The sequence below is a fragment of the Ictalurus punctatus genome, chromosome 21, assembly GCF_001660625.3.
Source record: "Ictalurus punctatus breed USDA103 chromosome 21, Coco_2.0, whole genome shotgun sequence".
Classification (NCBI taxonomy): Eukaryota; Metazoa; Chordata; class Actinopteri; order Siluriformes; family Ictaluridae; genus Ictalurus; species Ictalurus punctatus.
Genome location: NC_030436.2, coordinates 18497501 through 18512500, shown reverse-complemented (window position 1 = coordinate 18512500; position 15000 = coordinate 18497501). Strand labels below are relative to the sequence as shown.

At 44.5% G+C, this 15000-nt stretch overlaps 1 protein-coding gene across 7 annotated transcripts in view; it reads right to left on the bottom strand.

The window, feature by feature from the left end:
* The window catches only part of LOC108280984 (chemokine-like protein TAFA-1), a 184394-nt gene that overhangs the window by 13803 nt on the left and 155591 nt on the right, over positions 1-15000 (bottom strand). For 2 of the 7 annotated variants that reach the window (XR_008393182.1, XR_008393180.1), the window contains exon 4: positions 322-2927. Coding sequence is in view for 2 of the 7 variants with exons in the window: in XM_053674158.1 (XP_053530133.1) it covers positions 368-394; positions 2803-2927 (152 nt within the window). In the remaining 5 variants the exon portion in view is untranslated. The remainder of the gene's footprint in view (positions 1-321; positions 2928-15000) is intronic. The other 5 variants (XR_008393183.1, XR_008393184.1, XR_008393181.1 and 2 more) reach the window with 5 other exon arrangements.

The window sequence follows — 15000 nt, the reverse complement described above, 5'->3', positions numbered from 1 at the left end:
CCTAAACACTTTTGTTAAGAGGATTTATCAATCAAACGTATGAGACAACATCAAGAACCTGAAGCACCTAGATTTAACATGTGTGTGTGTGTGTGTGTCCTTTGAATCTCTAAATCCTAGCGATAGGAGGAATATAGTTCACAAGAAACTTATTTGCGGTTTGCCACACACACACACACACACACACACACACACACACACACACACACTGGGTGAGTAATTATGATTTGTACAGTGTGTATTGGGGTTAATGACCGGTGATGCTCGGTAAGCACTTGGCCTCACATGGCTGAGGTTAGAAAAGCGGAGATGGACACTGACCTTGCGCTGAGGGTTCTGCACCGGTTCTCCTGCAGCTGCTCTGGAGCTAAAAAGGGGAATATGGCTGTGTGTTCTATAAGAGGAGGCAGGAGAGAAAACACAGCCACAGTTTACACACACACACACACACACACACACACACAAAGGTTGTTGTTTAATGCTAATGATTTAACACTTAAGTAGAAAGAACGCTTCAGTTTTTACGCGTGCGCTAGGAACAGCGTACGGTACGTGCGACACAGATTCGGTCCTTAGCAGAGTACGTGCGTACCGTATGCGCGCCGCACGGTTTTTCTGACCGTACGTACTTTGCACACGCAGGTCGCACGTGCGCTTTTGCACTATTTAGTTGTTCCACAAGGTGGCGACAGAGACCTTGATGGTCAAGGTAGTGGAAGAAAAGAACGGAATAAACGGAAACGAGCGCAGGGTGAAAAGGACCTGCGTTTGTATAATTCTAGCCGTAGAGTATAAGGATTCGTGTACGGGTGCTAATCGCGGCGCGAGATGGCCCGAGCATCGCATCGTTCTTCACGTTGCTGTGATTCTTCTCCGTTGTCGTCCTTCACACCAGAAGACCTGCTTTTATTGCTCTGTACTGACTCTTAGAGGCCAGAAGGAGTAGTGCAAGTTGTTGTAACTTGTTAAATGGAGTATAGTTTGAAAGGCTACGCGTACGACTGTGTGCTGACGCTAGCGCACGCGTAAAAACACGAAGTAGACCAGAGCCTTTAAAGTGCCCATGAAATGACCCGAGGGTCTTTTGTATGTGGTCTTGAACACACCCTGCCCTGATTGTTTCTGCAGTAAGATTGAGAACCCATGCTGCTGATGAGGGCTTGAGCTCATTTCTGGGCATTGATGTGTCTGAAATGTCTAAACGTTTTCATGTAAACTGGAATACACGTGTTCATAACGCCAAGACACGTGTGAAAAGCTCCGAAACACCCCATTTGATTCCACGGGCACTTTAACAGACCGCGCGGTTCAGCGGATACGTGACGTAAACAATCCCGTGTTTCTGCACGTGCACCAGTATTACATTTTAATTACAGTTCACGTCAGACATATGATTGGTTACAGTGTTATAAAGGCTCATGGTATTACAGCAATCCTGTATTAACAGGACATTTGATACTATAATTAATGGCACCCCCCCCACAGTCCCGCAGATGCACGTGGTGCTTTTTCATATGTCTCCAAAACGAGACGTCTTGTTAAAGGACAGACTTTTACGCCAGGAGCACAAAACACAGCGGAGTGATTCGGCCTACGTAGGCAGCCTCCTCTGGAGTAGGGTGTAGGGGTAGTGAGGATATTAATGTAATATTATTGTGCAATGTGTAGAATGTGGTGATTGTTTCTGTGCTACAGCAAATAACGAGGAGAGGTCTTACCTGTGGAAAGCGGAGAATGATCCGGACTCGTCGCGGCTCAGTTTAGCTGGGTTTAAAAACGTTTAATCAGCCCACAGGAAACACTGAGAACATGTGCAGGGGAACAAAGCCCCCGCCAACCTGTCTGTATCTCTGTCAGTCTGTCTATGTCTGTCCATCTGTCTGTCTTTTTTGCCTCATCTGTCTTTGTCTTTGTGTCCGCTTCTACTGGGGCAGCTGTGGGTCAGGCGGTAGAGCGGGTCGTACACTGATCGTAGGGTCGGGGGTTCGATTCCCGGCCCACGTGACTCCACATGCCGAAGTGTCCTCGGGTGAGACACTGAACCCTAAATTGCTCCCGATGGCGAGTTAGCGCCTTGCATGGCAGCTCTGCTACCACTGGTGTGTGAGTGTGTGTGTGATGGGTGAATGAGACACGGTGTAAAGCGCCATTTTATTTCTCTGTCTCTCTTTCTATCTGCCTGTCTCTCTCTCTCTGTCTGTTTTTTTTTCTTTTTCTGTCTGTCTGTGTCTCTTCTTCTTCCCATCACGCCTAGCCGAAGTGTAATTTCCTTCCTCCTTTCTTTTCTCCGCCCTTACTTATTACTCTTCTGTCTAACGGGAGTCCGTCTGTCTTTCGTCCTTCCTTTCTTAACCGGTATGAACAGCAGTGTTGTTTTATGATGGTGTTTATGATGTTTTAGTTTATGATAAAAATAAAGTCAGTTTTATTAAACACATTTCATTTTTTTTTTTGTTTTTGTCTTTTTTTTTTTTTTTCCAGAAAAGGAAAACGCTATGATTTAAAGCTCCTGTGTGTCTCTGTGGCTTTAACTGTTCCACTTTTACTGAGCCACATAAATATACCACATCATCTCCCTGGTTCTCAGTGCGTTACCGCGTGCACACACACACACACACACACACACACACACACACACACACACACACACTAAACTGTGGAAAAATTAAGCGTGACATATAACATTGAAAATATATATAACTGCCAAAGTCTTTGCTATTGTGAATAGGTTTGTATGTGTGTGTGTGTGTGTGTGTGTGTATGGTGTGTATAAATTGTGTGTGTAGGTCTCGAGGTTCTCACCCTGGTGGTTTTGATCTTGTTCCCGGAGGAACACATCCAGCCCGAGTTATCTGGCAGCGTTTTGCACTCTTCTCCTTCCAAACATGGCTCCATCTCACACCACCACTTCCCGATCACAATGGAGGCTGCACAGGACACACGCACACGCGCACACACACACGCACACACACACACACTATAAGGTGAGAAGATCTCTATTGAGGGTAGTCTATGATAAGAACTGTGAACATGTACGAGCAAACCGACGTGTGAAGATTCACCTAAAAGTAGAAGCTCCACATCCGAACAGAGGCTTCAACACGTCGAGGAGATTTCCTCCTCAGTTTATAAACCGACTTTCAAATGTGCAGAAGTGCGCCTCATGCGTTTTTCCAGCTGTGAAAATGCAGCTCTACATCAAACCTCTGACAGACCACGAGCCCCGCCCTACTTCGTCTGCCCTCCAATCGCTGCGGTTTGTTCCCTCAGAACTTTACGCCGAGTCATTACGACACGCCAGGGTTTCTCATACATGCTCATGTTTTTATATATAAGATATTCGAGATATTATATAACACAAGGTGTCCCCAAAGTCTCCTTACATAAAGGAGATTACTCTTATTTAAATACCTAGTTTATATTATATATATATATATATATAATTATATAATAATATAATTATTATATTATATTATTAGTATATTATTATTATTATATTGATATATCATGTCTAAAAGACAATCTCTATATATAAATATATATATATATATATATATATATATATATATATATATATATATATATATATATATATATATATTTAGATTGTCTTCCACAAAAGAGTGTATTGAGATCATTGTCATGGCTGGATCGGGACGCTGTCGCAAGGTTGCGATGGACTCGAACAGGAAACATGGCGAGCACGTCACACACGACTTGTTGCCAAACCTATCAAATTCAGAATGACCGGAAGCGTTGAGGACCAAACGGACCACGTGGATGTGGAGTGTCCGGTGTCATGTGAGATCACGACGTGAGATCAGTCGAAGCCCTCGACGTGAGTACAGCTGAAAGGTCTGATTCAGCAACAAACACCGCTGTGAATTTCTCCAATCCAAGCAGTTTCCCGTGAAAAAAACCTCGGCATCGCAAATTTTAAAAAAATAAATAAATAAAAAAAACGCAGCGGAATCGAGCATTATTGGCCTTTTGGTCATCCTGATTTATTGTCACGTACTGTTTCTTTTTTTTTTTTTTTTTTTAACTTAAACGTGCTATCACATTTTCACAAAACAAAGCACTTTTTATTTTGAAAATTAGAAACAAACTCTGAAAATACACCATAAATAGACGCCTTTTTTTTTTTTTTTTTTTCTGCATCGACTGAAGGCTATTTTCGGAAGAAGAGCTTCGTAGACTTGCGTCAGGTGACTAAAAGCAGAAGGCTGGATTTGATAAGATATAACGATGATGAGTCTTTATTGATCACGTAGACATTACAGCACAGTCAAATTCTTTTTTTACGCATACCCCGGCATGTCAGGAAGCTGGGGTCAGAGCGCAGGGTCAGCCATGATACAGCGCCCCCTGGAGCAGAGAGGGTTAAGGGCCTTGCTCAAGGGCCCAACAGTGGCAGCTTGGCAGTGCTGGGCTCGAACCCCCGACCTTCCGATCAGGCTTAACCACCAAACCTCCACTGCCCCAAAAAAGTGATATCATATAGTGAACGTGAACTGGATCTGAACGTTAGCGCAGCGTTAGTGCTCTGTTGCTGTCTGTCGTAAAAGCTCTAATCGCCGCTGTATTTCCGTATAGAGGCACGAAAACAAGGACGTGAAGCTCAGAACGAACGATAATTGCTTTATCACTCGGTTTCAGAAAGTGCTTTTTGTTCTCTCTGGTTAAATGAGCAAACTTGTACAGGTATGTGAGCACACAGATCGTTTAGCACGCCAGACTCCTTTACAACGAACACTACAGTGAAGCACTTCAGAACAGAAGAGCTTAAATAAATACATGCCCTTTGATTCGGTTTCCTCCCACTTCTGTTTCATAGGAGTTCTTCTTCTTTTCCTCACTTCAGAGACAGAAGCCAGACGAGCGCATTGAGATTCTGAGAGAGTGTGACTCGGGTTTGAAGGTTAAATGTCTAGCGCGAGTCGGCTTCCTTCACGCGTCTCCTCTGATCTCTGCTCCCGGCTTTACAAGGTAACAATCAATCAGTGTAAAAAAAAACCCAGAAAAAACCCCAAAACAACAAAAAAAAAAACCCCTCCCTGCCGGATTAAAGAGTCAGACCGAAGAACGCCGCAGTGTTGTGCCGCTTTACGGCAGATACGGCGGTGCTTGAAAGTTTGTGACCCCTTTCGAAGGTTCCTAGAAGTACATAAAGAGAACCCGAATGAAACAAACGAGACAAAAACGGTTATGTTTGGTCGTTGATTTATTGAGGAAAATGATCCGATATTACATTATCTGTGAGTGGCAAAAGTATGTGAACCTCTATTATTAGCAGTTGATTTGAAGGTGAAATTAGATGATGACGATCGTGTGCGAGAGAGCGAGCGGGCGCCCCGTTTTTATTCAAAGAACAGGGGTCTATCAGCTTCTGATCTTCCCAACACGTGTTCGTGGAAGGAGCTCAGAAAAAGAGTCGTCGATGCTCATTCGTGCAGATATAGAGAAACTTCTAAAGGGTTCACAAACTTTCAAGCACTACTGTGTGCACACAGCATCGTGATAAAGACACGTGGGAAAATGCCTGGGAAAAGCCTTCCCGGGGTGAAATTCTGATGTTTGTTGACGTTTACAGCTCTGAAAACTGCTTCAAAGCAACTGATGTACGCATGGATTCAGTTTTCATTAAATACGTAGTTCGGTCTAAAATGAAAAACGTGAGCATGAAAACTCTGTCTTTGCTGTACTGTGTGTGTGTTTAATTGGAATCTGAAGTTAATGGGTTTGAGACGCAGCAGCTGGTCCCAGCCCTTAACAGTTCATTCCGTGCTGAACTTTCGTACAAACGGGCAGAAACGAATCGGGGTTTGATTTGTCGTGGACGCACTGCTGTTGTGAATGAAAGATTGCCTCTCCGTTTGTCTCTCGCTCGTATGGGTCACTTTTCATGCTGCCTTATTTTGGCTGAAGTGATCTTGAGGTAATGTGATTTTCATAAGAGTTTTCCAGGCCAAGAAGAATAGCTTCTCTCTCTCTCTCCCCATCTCTCTTTCTCTCTATCTCATTGTTTCTCTCTCTCTCTCTGAGAAGCCCATAACCTCTCAGACCCAGTTCAATTCCCTCCTCAATCCCACTGCAGGATTTGACAACAACGAGTCCATACCATCCGGTTTTAGAGATAATCACCACCGCAGAGACATCAGCACTTCACCATTATTCATCCCGCACTTCATGTTCCACTTCTCCCTACATCCCACATGAGCTCAGATGGAGGAGAGGTGGAGGGATGATGCTGAGGAAGGAGGAGAGATGGAGGGATGATGCTGAGGAAGGATTAGAGATGGAGGGATGATGCTGAGGAAGGAGGAGAGATGAAGGGATGATGCTGAGGAAGGAGGAGAGATGGAGGAATGATGCTGAGGAAGGATTAGAGATGGAGGGATGATGCTGAGGAAGGAGGAGAGATGGAGGTATGATGCTGAGGAAGGAGGAGAGATGGAGGGATGATGCTGAGGAAGGATTAGAGATGAAGGGATGATGCTGAGGAAGGAGGAGAGATGGAGGTATGATGCTGAGGAAGGAGGAGAGATGGAGGGATGATGCTGAGGAAGGAGGAGAGATGGAGGTATGATGCTGAGGAAGGAGGAGAGATGGAGGGATGATGCTGAGGAAGGAGGAGAGATGGAGGAATGATGCTGAGGAAGGATTAGAGATGGAGGGATGATGCTGAGGAAGGAGGAGAGATGGAGGAATGATGCTGAGGAAGGAGGAGAGATGAAGGGATGATGCTGAGGAAGGAGGAGAGATGGAGGGATGATGCTGAGGAAGGAGGAGAGATGGAGGGATGATGCTGAGGAAGGATTAGAGATGGAGGGATGATGCTGAGGAAGGATTAGAGATGGAGGAATGATGCTGAGGAAGGATTAGAGATGGAGGGATGATGCTGAGGAAGGATTAGAGATGGAGGAATGATGCTGAGGAAGGATTAGAGGTGGAGGAATGATGCTGAGGAAGGATTAGAGATGGAGGGATGGTGCCGAGGAAGGAGGAGAGATGGAGGGATGATGCTGAGGAAGGAGGAGAGATGGAGGGATGATGCTGAGGAAGGAGGAGAGATGGAGGGATGATGCTGAGGAAGGAGGAGAGATGGAGGGATGATGCCGAGGAAGGAGGAGAGATGGAGGGATGATGCCGAGGAAGGAGAGATGGATGGACACTTGCACACGTTTATGTAGAGCGTCTGATATACTATAGCCGTTACTATAGAAACGATAACGTATTCGATCAAGCACGTTAATATAAACCTTCAAAAAAATTCACCACCGCTGTGGTACAATGTAACATTATTGTAAACGATACCTCGAGATTATGAAATTATTATTCAAATAGTTGTGTTCCGGCACATTCCTGGTCTCAGGCTGTCTTTCTGAAGTACGAGTTTGCCGAGAGCTGACGTAAGACTGTATCACATTCTACAACAACCGGTAGAGGGAAAATAGTTTTGTAACACCAAGCAACAACTCTAGATGAAATCTTCTCCTCCATAACACGCTGCCTCATTCCATATTTACTGTTTCGCAGCTCTGAGAGAAGATATCTTGTGCAAACAGGTTTTTCATTAACGGTTAGCGCAGGACACACACTCGAGTGCTTTGATGTCCAATTGTCTATTGGAAATTGAAAAAGTATCGCCGCTGATGGTGGGGGAGTGGGATATGGGGGGAGGAGGTGGAGCAGGAATCAATCCGGTGGGAATGAGAGCGAGCCGGAGCGACTGGGAAGAAGAACTCGGATTAAAAGCGTGCCACGGTGCCGGAGGTGTGAAGAATGAGGTGGCGTTTGTGCGGAAGATGAACGACGGCCACGGTCTCGCGCTGATGTTCGATGAGATGAAAATACGCGCCGTGCCGTAAACAAACACCTACGGTCATGTGATCAGGGTCTACGGGTGACATGACGAGCGGCGGCGAGAGCTCGGGTTATTAAAACAAGGTTGTCGTTATGTCTGTGATCGAGGGACGGAAAAGGAGGAGGCGGACGAGGAGGCGTCTGTACAAGACCAGCATGCAGGATGGATGCGCAATTTGATCCCCGATTTGTGGTTTGTCTTCGTGTTTGTTTCTGCCTTCGTTTGCCAGTGATTTGTTCTTGCTTTTTTCCTCGTCGCCTCATAATTATCTTCAATATGAGAAGTCAAACACCACGAACTCATTCGTTCCTTCATTCACACCACGTTAATGACGAACATCTGCTACTGATCCAATTAGTGCACTCGTCTATGAATTATGTATTACTGCCCTAATGGCGTAATCACTTTCTTACTTACATGATTCGATAAAAACAACACCGTCGTTCATCTGAGAGACGGATTGCATTCTGTTCAGACAAACCGAGACGAGGTGTCTGTGGCAGAGTTCGGGATGTTACTCGGGAGATAGGGCGCTTGAAGTTCCTGGACGTGACGACGCAGCCGAGAGTAAATGTTTCCGCGGTCGAGGCAGCAGGCTTTGACCTATCTTGGCAGATGGACTTTCCACTCTCTCTCTCTCTCTCTCTCTCTGTCTCTGATGGGCAGTCGTGTGATGAGTCCTGAGGTCAGTGCTCCTGCTCCAAGAGCATTATCTGTCTGGCTCTCAGCCACATCCAGTCGGCGTGACCTTCCAAGCCTGGAGACGAGCCACGTTCCTTTTGTTTCCGTGTCCCTCCAACACTTTCCTGGCCACCAGACCCCCTCCTTCTGGGTCACCTGCTATCATAAAGTCGTAACATCAGCAACTTCGCATCATCCAGTTTTCCGTAGTGTCATTGTTCCCCAGGAGAGTGAGAGTGTGTGTGAGAGAGAGGAAATGGATTATTGGAGCAGGGCAGGACTCATGGGGGTTTCAGAGCTGCATGGCCCAGTCAGCAGTCTTTGAGGCGCTGCGGTGTTGGACTGGTTGCAGCGGAGGAAGTGTTATGAACGAGCAAGGTTCCCGTTCCAGCCAAGAAATCGTTCAGGTGTGATTCTTCACAGCAAAGGATCCATACCGAATTTGAAAAAAGTCAGGAAGAGAGAACGAAACACCAAAGGTTGTCTTGGCGCTACTGTTTTTTAAGAGTCCGGGGTTCCAACAGTAAAAAATCACCGGCCACCGTGAATCTGATGGTATTCGATTTTGAAAAAAAAAAATCAGCAGCAAAATCAAGCACTTTTGGCCACGACGATCACAAAAACCCCCTCTGTGAAATCCTGTACGGACCGGGTATTAGTATGAATGCACATGTCAGTATTGATCTGAGACACTGCACTGTAATGTTCTGGAAAGTATCAGTAATAAACGCCAAATTTCATTCCAGCACCAGCGAGCACAACAGATCTGGTAGCAGGGGCGTCGCTAGACCCTAAAATGTTCCTGAAAAATCACTGACTACTTTTACACGGACGGCGGTAATCTAATTATCGACCTTATTCTGAATGAGACGATATTCTGATTCAGGTGTTTACATGAGTAGAATATTTCAGAATACTCCTTTCATGTTCCCGTTTTAACGTCACACGTCACTATGTCACCGCGCCACGCCGTCCGACGTCCCTCCGGAATTTCACGCATCGACATACGGTCGGTCTTCGTTATGGGACCGTATACAGTTTTGGGTGTTTTTATTTTTAATCTTACGAACGCTTCAAGTGCGGTTAATTATCTGTCGTGCCGTACGTGCTGATAGACGGCCGCTTGAAGCCGTGGGCTGCGTCCCAAACCACGTACTTACCGTCTATATAGTAGCAAAGATGTATTTCTATATAGCAGGTAAGTACGCGGTTTGGGACGCGGCCGTGCTCTCGTTTGCCGTCAGACGGTCGAGCGCTGCCGTGTGTGATCGTGTCCTGTCGCACAATGCGGTGAAAACTCTCACACGACGTTAACAGTGTGATTAAGGTGTGTACGCGTCTGTAACGCACGTCGATAACGCGACTAAAACAGGAATACTCCACACGCCTTAATTCGAGTGTGACTTTAATCAGATTACGGTCATCGATAATCTGTTTACATGCTGGTTTCTTAATCAGAGTATCGTCTTAATCGGGTTCGTATCGGATTATCGTCGTCCACGTGAACGTCCCGACTGTCTGATGAGCTAGATTACAGTAGATGCGTGGTGGCAGAGAGAACGGGGAGAACTCCGCACACACAGGGCCACGGCGGGACTAGAAGCGCTCACATTCGATTATTTATTTATTTATTTATTTATTATATTCTGTATGATGAAATACCTTTATTGCCATAGTCGTAAACGAAAACAATTCCCCCGATCGTTCATTTCATGCTCCCAGCTGTCTGTGCACTTGACCTTTTATGGAGTTTTGTGGGCGTCACCACATGCAAATGAGCCGTGTTAGGATCGTGCCTTGGGATCGTGCCTCGTTTGTTGGCTAAAAGCAATACATGATCAGCTATAGCCTTATGGGTATTTCACAAACAAAACATTTTATTTGCTATAAAACCTTGTTTACGAATATATTTCTATATATATTTCTATACCCCCCCCCCCCACCCCGTCAAAATCTGAATCCAACACCACGGTCATTTACGCTTAATTCCTCTCAGTAGTCTGTACCTCGTACCTCCTCTCGGTTCGTTCACACTCTCACATCGGAAACATTTATCGGGAACGAAAAACTAAAAATCGGGCTTAATGTACGCTGGATCCACGTTTCCAGATGAAAGACGCAGCATACTGACGGTAGAAGAGATGCGTAAGCGTTTTACGTATGCTCTGATTGCAGAAATGTCAAGGTAACCGGTCGTAAAACCTACAACGGGAAACGAGGAGTGATTTCTATCTCATTTCATGGATAGAAGGACATAATCTCATTAACATACCCAGAATGAAGGGTAGAAAAAACCGGAAACGAGGACGGAAGGATGAGAGGAAGCAGGACCGTGGTAACGACGCCGATTTCTTTCTAGGTTGAATTAGTTATTTTGTTAACAGCTGTCTGAATTCTTCTTATCGTGTGTTCTGCGTGTGAGTCTCGATCGGTGTGGGAAGCTCAGCTCTGTGTAGAGACCGAGTAAGAAGTCACGGGGACGCTGCGTTCCGCTCGGAGCGCCGCGCTCACTCCGGTCTCCATCACCGCGCCCTGACAAAGTCACCTTGTCGACGAGTCTTGATTAGCTGTGGATTTACGCTCATGTTCTGAGTCACTAAGCATGAAGTAAAGACGTAATGTGAACACCGGACATACACCTGGAACAACAACAGGCCGGGTAATTAAACATCGATCCTAACGATGGACGACGGCCGGGTCGGTAATGAGGTCACGGTGTCGGGCGAAAGCGTTAGATGATGACGTGATGATGTCATCATCTCCTCCAGTAGCAGCGGCGTATTGGATTGAATCTGACTGCAAAGCAGCTCGATCGCTCTTCCGCTCATATATCATCGTTTCCATAGTCACCGCTTGCCCTGAGACGTCCTGTGAAGACGTTTCCGGGTTAATTTATTCACGTTCATGGTAGGAGTCTCTAGTGTAACGGTCAGATGTGAAGCTGCATCTTCAGGACAGAGGGGTTGAAGCTTTGCGGCTCGTTCTGCGGACGTTAAAGGTAACTATAAACGGATAAATAGTACAATGTTTTAAAACCAATAATCGATTGTTAGCGTTGGAAAAGCAGTGCTGTATAAGAGGAATAAAAGGCCGTACGACGTGCTGTTATACGACGAGTCTACGTTGGGATGGTCACGGCGACTCCGCTTCACGGCGCGTAAACTGAAATCCGACGCTGGATTCGGAAACGTTCCGGCAAACGTCCGCGATGTCCTTCACGCGTAGTGTCGCCGATGACGTGCGGACGTAGTGAATCCCACAAACGCCCGTAAAAGGTCACGTGCGCAGACCGCTGGGAGCATGAGACGAACGATGGCGGTCGAGGCTAGATATCATAAAAGCGCGGTCAAGTTCTATGATTTGAAGCTGATCAAGTCGAGGCTTATATTCTTTAGTCTTTTCATGCGTAAATTTACACGCGCTCAACGGCACGGATGACAGGATTTTCATGAACGCCGTATCCGGCTCGGTAAACGAGGCCCACTGTCTTGAGAGGACCAACCCCCCCCCCGCCCAAGTCCTCCGTGACACTTGACTGGATTTAATTTCAATCAGTCCGAGTGATTGAGGTTTTACCGTTCCCGCCGCTCTTTCGCCGGCCCTCGCGAATCCTCCCTTCCGCCTTTCGCACCGATCGATCGCGTCCAGCTCTGATTAAGAGTACAAAGCAATTACGCTTTAAATTTTCATGCTTTTTCCTGCCGGTGTTAATTTACAGTGCCGGTGGTCGGGGATCGATACGTCAGAGCCGCTTCCCCTGGGAAGGCCTCTCTTAAACACCGCCCCCCACCCCCTCCCCCTCCCCCGCTTCACATCACATCACTGTCCTCCTGAGCGACGGAGTAAAGAATGAACTTGCCACTACCGCTTTGTGCCCTGGAGGCGCTCCAGCGACTTTGTCTCATCTTTATTTGAACCGAAGCTCGAGTTTTTATCCCTTTCTTCCGTTTTTTTTTTTTTTTTGCCGCCCTTATCTCCTGCGCCGAGAAAAAGTTCCCGTAATGAGCTGATTGATTCTGTAAAAGTCTTCGCAGTTATGGAAACGGACTGCTTTTAAAGTGAGAGAAGAGGTTGTTTAATGGCTCCAGTGTGGTGCTGAAGGTCACCGGTGGTGTCACTGCACTTTACCGAAGACGGCGCGTTATTAATGAGGGGCCGGAGAGCGGAGCCCCGGCCTGAAACCGCTCTCGGAGACCTCGCTCTGGCCCGAGCATCGTTATGCTGCATTAATCTCTGCTGGTTCTGGCAGCCGGAGCTTGATAAGCCGCTCGTTCAGTGACACTGGGCTCTCGATCAGCACACCGTCACAGTCACCTACGACTAATGAGCACGCTCAGACAGGCCTTCTCGTCTGTGTCTGTGTGCGTGTGTGTCGGATCACGAACGCGTGATCCGAGAGCGATCGCGTCGACTTGTTAGGACGAGAGTCTCGTACGTTTGATTGCACTCGCCGAACATCTAATCCTCCTAATAAACAAAGAGGTCGTGTGTGGAATAACGATCAGCTGAACGACGTGTAAATCCTCGCAGTTTTTTTTTTTTTTTTTTTTTTTTACCGCATTATAATTTACGGGCTAAATACATGGAAATGGACACGCGAGGAAAACCCGTGCCAGCGAAGCAGGAGAGGGAACGTGAGCGAGAGACGGAGAGAAACAAACGTATCGATGAAACGAAACATCGTAGCATGAGCGTTAGCTATGTTCGCAATTTCCCCTCATTGAATGAAACGTTATTTGTGCACGCGCGTGCACACACGCGCACGCCGGGGTTCTCGGTATAAACGTTGACGTGTAGAAACATTTTATACTCGAGGACGCTTGAGGATGCGGTGTTTTTTTTATCATTAGGAAGAACCCTACGTGGGTTTTTACTCGGAACCCTGCAGCAGTGCGTTGTCCCTCTGGGGGGTACCTTTTAAAGGTTCTGTATGGGGAAACACTCTGTCACAAGGTTCTAGCAACTAGAAACTAGAACCTGTTTAGGAAGCAAAGGACCCATAACTAATTCAAAGAACCATTTAAGGAATTCTTTAACCATGTTTCGAACGAAACGTGATGGCTAGGAAAGGCTTTAACACATTACTACGACGGTACCAGAACCCTGGAACCTTGAGCGCTCTTTGGTTGTCATAGGGAAACACTAGGGTCCTAGCAGAAAGGCTTCCAAAACTAGAACCCGTATAGGAAGTTAATAGCTTATACTTATACGAAGAACCAGTGAAGGAACGCTTGAAGAACCATTTTTCTAAAAGTGAAGGTAATGAAAAGTTCCTGATTGGCTGTCAGAGTGGATTAAGTGTATCGATCAGCTGAATATGGTGTGCTATCTGTCCTCTGTTGAAGTATTACACTGTGTGCTGTTGTGTGAACATGTGTGTGTGTGTATGCGTGTGTATGTGTGTGTGTGTGTGTGTGCGTGTTCCGTCTGGAGGTTTGTCTAATGCACCGTGACAGCTCACGATGATGTCCATTAAAGGCCTCAAGCTAATCTGATAGACTCATAGACTAACAGACTGTCTATTATTATTATTATTGTTATTATTATTATTAGTACTAGTGTTAGTATTGTATAAGTATTAATTATTATTATTATTAGTAGTAGTATTGTATAATTATTAATTATTATTATTATTAGTAGTAGTAGTAGTATTGTATAATCATTAATTATTATTATTATTATTAGTAGTAGTAGTATTGTATAATTATTAATTATTATTATTATTATTATTAGTAGTAGTAGTCGTAGTGTATAATCATTAATTGTTATTATTATTATTATTAGTAGTAGTGGTAGTATTGTATAAGTATTAATTATTATTATTATTATTATTAGTAGTAGTAGTAGTAGTAGTGGTGGTGGTATTGTATAAGTATTAATTATTATTATTATTAGTAGTATTGTATTATTATTATTATTATTATTATTATTAGTAGTAGTAGTATTGTATAAGTATTAATTATTATTATTATTATTAGTAGTAGTATTGTGTTATTATTATTATTAGTAGTAGTAGTATTGTATTATTATTATTATTATTAGTAGTAGTAGTAGTAGTAGTATTGTATAAGTATTAATTATTATTATTATTAGTAGTAGTAGTATTGTGTTATTATTATTATTATTATTAGTAGTAGTAGTATTGTATAAGTATTAATTATTATTATTAGTAGTAGTATTGTATTATTATTATTATTATTATTATTATTATTAGTAGTAGTAGTAGTAGTAGTGGTAGTATTGTATAAGTATTAATTATTATTATTATTATTAGTAGTAGTAGTATTGTATTATTATTATTATTATTATTATTAGTAGTAGTAGTAGTATTGTATAAGTATTAATTATTATTATTATTATTATTATTAGTAGTAGTAGTATTGTATTATTATTGGTAGTAGTAGTAGTCTGTGTGTGTGTGTGTGTGTGTGTGTGTGTGTGTGTGTGTGTGT